Source organism: Sinocyclocheilus rhinocerous, unplaced genomic scaffold, assembly GCF_001515625.1.
Source record: "Sinocyclocheilus rhinocerous isolate Xijiao unplaced genomic scaffold, SAMN03320098_v1.1 scaffold1129, whole genome shotgun sequence".
NCBI lineage: Eukaryota > Metazoa > Chordata > Actinopteri > Cypriniformes > Cyprinidae > Sinocyclocheilus > Sinocyclocheilus rhinocerous.
The window spans coordinates 1,164,596-1,174,486 of NW_015634513.1; the positions used below are offsets into that span (position 1 = coordinate 1,164,596).

Below are 9,891 nucleotides of genomic sequence, written 5' to 3' on the forward strand. Positions count from 1 at the left end.
CCTCACAGTGCTTTAGTAGTCCACTGCCTGCTTTCCCCCTTTACCTCATCTACAAAGTTCTTCAGTAGTTGTGGAATTCCAGTAAGTAGGCTGTCTAGGCTATTTTATTCACTTTAAACATCGGATGAAGTGATTTTTTTCTCTTTAATACAGATGATGCTGAGTCATTAATAAATTAGTTAAAAAAAAATATTAAACAATGTATTTTTTCATGAGTCCGCTATATGTTAGCAATAATAACATTAGCTTGTTTAGTTTAATACCGTAATATTGTAGACCTACCGATGTGTTGTGTTGTGCTTAATATGATGTTAAATTGCAGATTAGTGGGCTTTTGTCACGAATCCTGTCCGTGACCTTCTGTCCGCTTGCCACCAGATGTCGCCCTCCCATTATATTGACTCTCACATTACACAGACTGTCACATATCACTCCGGACTACATTTCCCATGTTCCATTTCACTGATTACATTTTCACCTGCAGCCAATTACACACACTATAAAAATCAGTCTCAAACCACCATTCAATGCCGAGTATTGTTTAGCATTTATCGCTCTCCAAGTGATAGCTACTTTACGGAGCCAGTCCTGATATTCTGGTTTATTCTAGTCCTGTCAAGTCTTGCCTGTTTAGTCTAGTCGTGTTTTCGGATTTCTTGCCTGTCTGTGGATTATTCTCTTGCCCTGCTCTGTTTGGACTCTGTTTGACCCTCGCCTGAACTTTTGCTCGTGCTATCGGATTACCCCTCTTGTCATGCCCTCTGGATATGGTTCGCCGATCGAAGACCCACGCTTGCCCTAGGAATACTCTTTGTCTTGCCTAATCTATATCTGTTTGCTGTGTATCGACCCATACCTGTTTCTGACCATGGTAATGAATAAAGCTCTGCAGATGGATCCGCACGCTTCCTCAGTTCATTCCATAACAGAATACTCGGCAACACGAGGATCCAGCGGCTTTTCTAAAGGACTTTAGAAACCAGCTGCTCGACCTGCGACAAAGGAGTTTATCCATTGAGGACTACGTCACTCAGTTCTGTGAGTTATCTTATAGGGTACCTTTTGATGAGGTCGCATTAAAAGACATTTTTTTCGTTTCGTGCTAAATGAGCCCATAAAATCATGGTTGCCTGAGGGGAAGTTTAATTGTAGTTTAAAGGACTTTATGGACATGCTCTGCTGTCTGCAGGCTCTTTGTTCACTGTGGGTGTCGCGGAGGAAGAATGCAACACCGTGTCTGTGCCTGTAATGGCGGCTGCTGAACTCAGTAAATCGCAAGCTCCGGGACATTCTAGTTTAACGATCGCTACACCAGTTATTAGTTCCGCATGTGAAAAGGCAGCCGAACCAGAGTCACATCACGTCACAGCTGATCGTCCAGAGTCACGTCACATCACAGCTGGTCGTCCAGAGCCATCTGTCTTCACAGCTCCGCGTCCAGAGTCTCGTCATGTCTCAGTTGATCGTCCAGAGTCAGCGATCCTGTCACGGCTATGGAGGCTGTCTGTGAACTCTCTGCCTGTCCTGTCACGGCCAGGTCATGTTAACACGTCACAGCTGATCGTCTAGAGTCACGTCACTTCACAGCTGATCGTCCAGAGTCTCGTCACGTCTCAGCTGATCGTCCCATCTCCGAACTCTCATCCTGTTCTGAATCAGCCATGGAGGCTGATTGTGAACTGTCTGTTCGTCTAGATGCTGCTAATGAGTCTGATTTTTAACTCTCTGTCTTGCCAGTTTCTGTCAATGAGTCTAATCATGAACTGTCAGTCTATCCAGGATCAACCCATGAATCAGTTTTTGAATTATCTGTCTGTCCCAATTCCCTGCTATGGAGGCCGTCTGTGAACTCTCTGACTGTCCTGTCATGGCTATGGAGGCTGTCTGTGAACTCTTGCCTTGCTCTGAACCGGCCGATGAGGCCATCTCCGAACTCTCATCCTGTTCTGAATCAGCCATGGAGGCTGATTGTGAACTGTCTGTTCGTCTAGATGCTGCTAATGAGTCTGATTTTTAACTCTCTGTCTTGCCAGTTTCTGTCAATGAGTCTAATCATGAACTGTCAGTCTATCCAGGATCAACCCATGAATCAGTTTTTGAATTATCTGTCTGTCCCAATTCCCTCAATGAGCCTGAGTTTGAATCACTTGTCTGTTCTGATCTCATCGACAATTCTGATCTAGTACTATCTGCCTGCCCAGTATCAGTCCATAAGTTGTTTGTCAGTTCAGTTCCAGCCAATGCTCTTGGTTTTGAACAGTCTGTTCACACTATCTCAGCCAATACATCCAGTTTTGAACTGTCAGCCTATTTTGTTCCAGTTAACGAACCTGATTCTGAACCTTCTGTCAGTCCAATTTCAGTCAGTAAGTCTAATGTTGAGCCATCTGTCTGTCCTATTTCAAGTAATATGTCTGATTAACTTTCTGTCTGTCCTGTTTTAGCCAATGAGTCTGATGTTGAACCATCTGTCTGTCCAGTTCCAATCAAGAAACCTGTTATCTGCCCCATTAGTCCAGTTATGAGCCCAGAAAATATAAATGCACTCCATGTCTGTCTCGTTAACCCTGTCACTGCCATAGAGACCATTCATTAACTGTCTGCCTGTTCTGTTTCCCCAAATGTGTCTGCTGAACTGTCTGCCTTGCCAGTCCTAGTCTGTAAGCCTGTTTATGAACTGTCTTCCTGTCCAGTTTCAGTCAATAAGCCAGATTTGGAACTGTCTGCCAGTCCAGTTTTAGTCAGTGAGCCGGTTTATGAACTGTCTGCCCATTCAGTGGTCACCAGGGAGACTATTGATGAACTTCTTGTGTTCCCTGCCTTGGTTCTTGAGACCGTGAATGTACTGTCTGTTTCTTGTGTCTCAGTTTTTCCCAGGTCCCAGTCTCTGCCATGGGTTCCTGATCCTTCTGGTCCACCGTGGTGGTCTGCTGACATGCTCTGGTGGTCTTCTGCCCTGCCTGTTTCGTCTGCTCCGCCGTGGTGGTCTTCAGCAATGCTCTGGTGGTCTTCTGCTCCGTGTACTCCGCCGTGGTGGTCTTCTGCTCCGTCTGTTCAGTCTGCTTCGCCATGGAGGTCGTCTGCTCCAACTACTCCGCCGTGGAGGTCGTCTGCTCCAACTACTCCGCCGTGGAGGTCTTCTGCTCTGTCTGTTCCACCTTGGTCTTCATCTCCGTCGGCTCTGCCATGGCTCCCTGCTCTGTCAGCTCCCTGCAGCTTTCTGCGGTTCAATATCTAACTAAGAGACATTCTTTGTCCCAGACGAAACCTAAAATACTACGTGAAGAACGCAAGATAACTTAACAATTATAAAATGACCGTGTGGTGAACTCATGAACCTAACTCATATTTAAACAACTATCGCTTTGTGTTGTTGGCCAGATAAAATGACAGAGAAAAGAAGAACGAACATAAGATCATTTTTTCAGTGCACCAAAATGCCAAATAAGTAGTCCCCATTGTACAATTTTAGCTGTATTATTTGTGTCCCCTTCAAAAACTGATCTTGAGAAATTGTATGTCCCCCCACCCCCAAAGAAATTTACACCCATGCGTACTTGCTTGACATTGAAGGACAAACTTTACTGGTTCTCACGTGTCAAGCAAGCATGTTTGTGCAATGTTTATCTGTGAATTAACCCTCTGGGGTCGAAGCCCGCACCGGTGCGGTCTGTCTCATATTTTCTTGATGACCGCAAAAAGAACAAAAAATACTCCGTCAATTTTGACCGAGAATACTTTACATAGAGACATGAGAAATATATCTATAGAAAGCTTGACATGTCTACTCTTAAATGAAGTAACTCTTACCGAAAACAAATATTCTGTTATAAAGTAATCTGTATGAAACCAATGACAGGTCCAGTTTTTCCCGTCTGTTCTCATTATCTCTAATTACATCACGCCCACGCGCTGCTCGCGCTATTGATATTACAAATCTCCACGCGAGACGCGCAACATGTAAATGCCCACATTTTATGTTCAATACTATAAACCATATATAAAAGTAATTGTTTACACGATATAAAAGTAATGTCTAAGAATGTTTAGACCAATCATTACTGTAAAATACCCTACCATACATTATTTTGGTTAATCATAAAAAAACAACTGTTTCTTCAGAAGATTGGATTAAACTTCTACATTCATATGGATTACTTTAACAATGTCTTTATGAACTTTTTGAAGCATCAGAGTTTTGGAGCAATGGACTTTCCATGAATGGACAGAAATCTCTCAAGTTTCATTAAAACTATCTTCATTTTTGTTTGTAAAATGAAAGAAAGTCTTATGGATTTGAAACAACATGAAGGTGAGTAATTGATGACAGAATTGTAATTTTGGGTGAACTATCCATTTAAAGAACACAATGCTATACTTGTTTTTCTCATTAACATCAGCACCAGGAAACCCTTGGTAGTGAGATTAACTCACTAACTTGACATAGCCATTTTAGTGGCAACTAAACAGACGCACAATCTGTCACTCTCTCTCTAGCACACACATTTAAATGACACTTGTGATGCTTCACAAACACATAGGAGTAGCTGGGCGGTGTCTGAAATTACAAACGAGACCACATGCATGGTCCATGCCACCTCAGACAAACAATACAAAGCTTCATTAGATCTGCACAGGTACTCTTGGTGCCTTCGTGGATAATTACAAAGCTACTCAGACCAGCAGCAACCACACAAAAACACAGCTGGTCGCTTAGACACAAAATGACGAGCTCACGGGAGCATATGTTTTGGATAACAGGGACATGTTTGCTTTATGTAGAGGTGGAAAACCGAGTTGCACACACCTAATAATCCTTTTTATAAGCTAGTGAAAAAGATGCTTCGTACATGATAGAAAATGCTTCATACGTGATAGGTACATGCATTGTACATTATAGGCAATTGTTAGCATACATGTTAGCATACAATATATGCAAATAACAATTTTATGAAATAAACCCCTTTGTTTGTTAGGGATTTATACATAATGTTCACACTGGATATAAACTGAAACTGACAATTTGGACATATTTACAGCAACTAAAATATAAAAGCTTTTACAGTATGTATGCACAGCTTTTAAAATGTAAAAAAAACCCTTTATTAATTCTTTATATTATAACATTGTATTGTTATATATTTTTAAGCACTAACTCACACCTATGTTGGACCTAAAGGTTTCTTTGCAAAAATATAATACTGTTATAAACTGTTATAGAAATTGAAATTTGATGCAACTGAACACATTTAATTATAGATTAAACAATAAAATCATCCTATGCATTCCATGAATTATTGTATGAACTTAAAAAGATTATTTTATATTGATTTCAGTTGATTTCTAAAGTTGCCCATACTGTAAAGAAAATGCTTACTCTTTATATGTTGTTAAATATGTTCTAAATACATTAAAAATAAATGTTTCAGTGTCTGTGCAAACTTACAAAAATGTATGTGTGCTAGAACCACACTTTAAGTACAAACACTAACAATTACTAATAAAATCATGTTGAATTTAAAGATGTTCCACAGTATCTGGTAAAGTGACTTGTAGACTAGATAGATATCATAAAGGAAAGCAATCTTAGCTAAATTATAAACAATGCAAATAGTTCAGCAATATAAAGTTTCTGTTAGCTTGCACTTACAGCTTGCTTTTTTAATCATCCATTTTTTAAATCAATCAATCGTCCCAGTCATCCATACTTTTTTATTTATTTATTTTTTGCTATATCTGAGAAAGTTATATTTATCATTGTGCTTTTATAAAAGCAAATTGTCCATAGGCATGTATCATTCTTTAAGCCAATGGTTTAGGGCCTAGGCCAACATTTGCTACATGATTGTGGGATATGATTTTTTTCTGCCATTGTACTCCACTGTATATGATCTGTTATTTGATTGCCTAAATTTATATTTATATCTAATATTGGCCAATATCGACATATAAGCAATAATTTATTATTTTATTGATTAATATGATATTCATTAATTATTGGTTATCGGTATTTTGACTTATCTTTTCACATTGGTTCATCCCTTATATCTGGCAGTATTGGCTAAAATTCAGTCATGGGCAATCCTAACACAAGCTTTTTAGTCATTTTTAAAAATCAATTTTAACTGAAATAGGCAGTCTCAAGCCTGCTAGGAGTGCAAAACATTCATCTACCATGTAGAGACAAAATAAATTAAACTGACTTACAAGCATTAACTGCAGATATCCCAAGCGATGATTCAGTTCTACTCAGTTTGACTTACCTCATCCTTGCTCTCTTTAAATGAACCTCTGGATCTTCCAGCACGAGGATGTCCACTGCTTGTCTGGGTTCGAACCTCCTCTTGCTGGCCGAAGAGCTCCTCTACTGTCCTCACGTCAATTTGATACTGCTGCTGTCTCACTGCTAGAGTCCAAATATTCGGTTTTCCCCGAACCTTCTCTTCAGGAATAGTTTTCCAGAAGAAGCTCCGTACCCGTCGTTTCTTGCGTGAAGCATGAGGATGGCCTGGAGCCTGAGGTGGTGGTGGAGGAGGTGGAGGCGGTGGTGGAGGTACTGCTGGAGGGCAGGAAGTGCTGTCATGTCTATGACTAGGGTCATTTGAGGAGGTTGTAGAGGGTTCAAATGGCAGTGGATTTACTTCTGGTGTGGAAAAGTCGCTTGCCGACTCCTCCGCAGTAGTCACACTTGCCATGACAAACATTACATTAGCAATGACACCAGTCCTGGAGGGCCAGGCTGTGAGGGGAAATTGTGCCCTGTTTCCCACAACACCTAACAAACTGGGGCAGCCTCTTTGCTTGATTCTAGGTGGTGTCTGTTGAAGTCCCAAGGTCTTTCTCACTCATAGTCGCTTATACAACTGACAGCCGGGTAAATAATGAGTCTTCCTCTAACAGAATATGTGCGGAGATCATTCTTAGTCAGAATTTAGTGCAAAGAATTTAGAATTGAATGTTTTCACCAAATTGTCAACTGACTCATTCCTCTAGCAATATTGAGAAATGATGGACACAGGTGTTTCACAATCCCTTAAGGCCAGTCTCACATATTTTGTCTTCACTTCTTCTACCTAGTCCCATAATGCAGAGCTGTTGCTTCCAAGATTTTGCCCACCATGGTGTGGTCAGAGGTCAAACCCTTGGAACTGCAAGAAGGACAAAAGACACACACACACATACAAAATCAAAATTACTGAGGTTCAGTCAGGCGAAGGAACTTGGAACCTAAAAACAGAGGAAATGAGAAAGTAACAGACATCAAAAGAGATGTGGTTGTACACTTAAGGAAAGGCCCCAGTAGGAAAACGCCAAATGCTATTGTTCATTGGGGCCAGCCTGCTATGTGTAAAAATGATCTTGACAGATGAATCAAATCTTCACTAATGAAAACTCACACAGGGAACTTTCAAGGGATCTGTACGTCATACCAAAAAAAAAATTGGCAACTTACCACCAATTACCTTTACATAACATACTGTAGTTACATAACATGTAGTTATTCATTCAGTTTGGTGCTAATTTTAAAAAGTACAATTATTAAGAAATACTTTCTTTTTTTTTTTGTGAAGAGTCATCTAAATGGTGTACACTCATACTGTATATAATAATACTAGTTTATTATAAATAGTGTTTTTATTATGGTTCAGGTCACCAATGTGTTTCGCCAAGTTGAAATTACATGAGTTTTAATAAAACATTAAAGGAGACCTAGTATGCCCCCTTTTACAATATGTAATATAAGTCTCAGGAGTCCGCAGAGTGTGTCTGTGAAGTCTCAGCTCAAAATACCCCACAGATCATTTTAAAAATGCCTATTTTGAGTGGAAGCTATTTCATGTCACTTCAAATGCAAATGAGCTGCTGCTCCGTGCTGAAATCATGCATTTTAAACCATATTAGTTTAAACTTCTGATATACATTTTTCTGAGTGCGCACATCCAAAGCACGCGCACAGAAAGCGGCTGTCACACGGCATGTGAGTACTGAACTAAGTTCTCTTTCATGTCTTAATCTGACAAATACACACAAGTTTACCACCTGATCTCATGACGAAAATTTACCTGTGGGAACTTTTTCGCAAGGCGCGAAATACATACCAATAAGTCCATATCACTGCAGTTTCCAACAGAAATTAACACTAGAGGCATTAAAACAGTGAGCACTTGTAATCGTTTTCCTACACTGTAATGATTACAGCTCCATATGTTTCTCTTTCCGGATGTAATAAGCTTGCTCGGTAGCTCAAGCTGGCATGGAATTGGACTGAGGATGCGGAATCCATGGGTATGAATCCTATCAAAAACATGACTCACGATGAAAGAGCTGAAAGATGAGAGATTGAAAAACAAGCTAAAACAGCATACTTGCATTTGTGTTTTTACGTCACATTCGCTTTTATTCATGCTATCGGGTAGGTTTAGGTGTAGTGCAGATGGTACGATATTTTACGTCACGGAGCATTAGAGTTATAGCCCCACTCAATGGACATTTCAAGTCAGAACTGCGGTGACACGTACAAAACCAACGTCACATATTTACTTTCATCTATTCCGGGGAAATAACCGAACACTCTTTTAGCCCCACTCAGTGGACATTTCACATCGAATATGTCACAAAACGTACATGGCGGTACGTATTTCTCGTCTTGAGAAAAAGTTTCCACAGGTACGTTTTAGTCATGAGATCAGGTTGCAAGTTCATGTTAAAAACATACATGAGTTACAAAAACAGTCGGTTATGTCTGTGAAGGTAAACAGCTGGGAAAGAAATTGCATGTTTATATTAGATCTGTGTAGCAGCAGCATTATACAGTAAATAAATCAATAAATCCACTGCTCCACTGTAATATTATAATAAGATCCACTTTCTACATCACGGAGGGAGCAAAATCTGAGTTGGTCACTTTGTCAGAAGCTTGCAGAGAAACGCTTACCAAAAATTTTTTATTGGGTTGTCTTTTTCACGTTTTCTTTGTTGGTAAATGCTCTGGGTACCCGATTATAGCACTTAAACAGACAAATTTAGATTTTCATGATATGTCACCTTTAAAGATAAATTAAGGGAATTCATTTTTGTGTAGACCTAAAACTCACTATCAGTGTAACTTACTAAAAAAACCTGGGAGATGATCATGTTGATCCATGTCGATAGATGGCAGTGCAGCTAACACCATTATGGTATTGGTACTTAAAATATGTGAAGAACAGAAATGCAAATACTAGCTAAAATACAACTGAATGCACCTTTAAATATTTAAAGGGATAGTTCACCCAAAAATGAAAATTCTGTCATTAATTACTCACCCTCATGTCGTTCTAAACCCGTAAGACCTCTGTTCATCTTCGGAACACAAATTAAGATATTTTTGATGATTTCTGAGAGCTCTCTGATCCTCCCATAGACAGCAATGTAATTACCACGATCAAGGCTCAGAAACGTAGCAAGGAGATCGGTAAAATAATCCATGTGAAATCAGGGGTTTTCTACGTTGTTTACGCTTTGATTTTAACCAAAACAACGTATCCGCGTGACGCAGCTGACACAGAATACCATACGCTGTTTGCGTTCAATGGATACTCTCCAAAATGGCACCAGGGTGACGAATTGTTGAATAAAGTCGTTATTTTTGTTTTCTTTGCGTACAAAAAGTATTCTCGTAGCTTTGTACAATTACGGTTGAACCCCTGATGTCACACGGATTATTTTACAGATCTCCTTACTACGTTTCTGAGCCTTGATCGTGGTAGTACCCTTGCTGTCTATGGGAGGGTCAGAGAGCTCTCGGAATTCATCAAAAATATCTTAATTTGTGTTCCGAAGATGAACGGAGGTCTTACGGGTTTAGAACGACATGAGGGTGAGTAATTAATGACAGAATTTTCATTTTTG

General features: G+C 39.8%; 1 protein-coding gene across 1 annotated transcript in view; it reads right to left on the reverse strand.

Moving 5' to 3' along the window:
- fhdc1 (FH2 domain containing 1) overlaps window positions 1-9,891 on the reverse strand; it is a 46,636-nt gene that overhangs the window by 12,486 nt on the left and 24,259 nt on the right. The window contains exon 2 of the mRNA XM_016559889.1: window positions 6,264-7,148. Within this exon, the coding sequence (XP_016415375.1) occupies window positions 6,264-6,704 (441 nt within the window). The 5' untranslated portion in view covers window positions 6,705-7,148. The remainder of the gene's footprint in view (window positions 1-6,263; window positions 7,149-9,891) is intronic.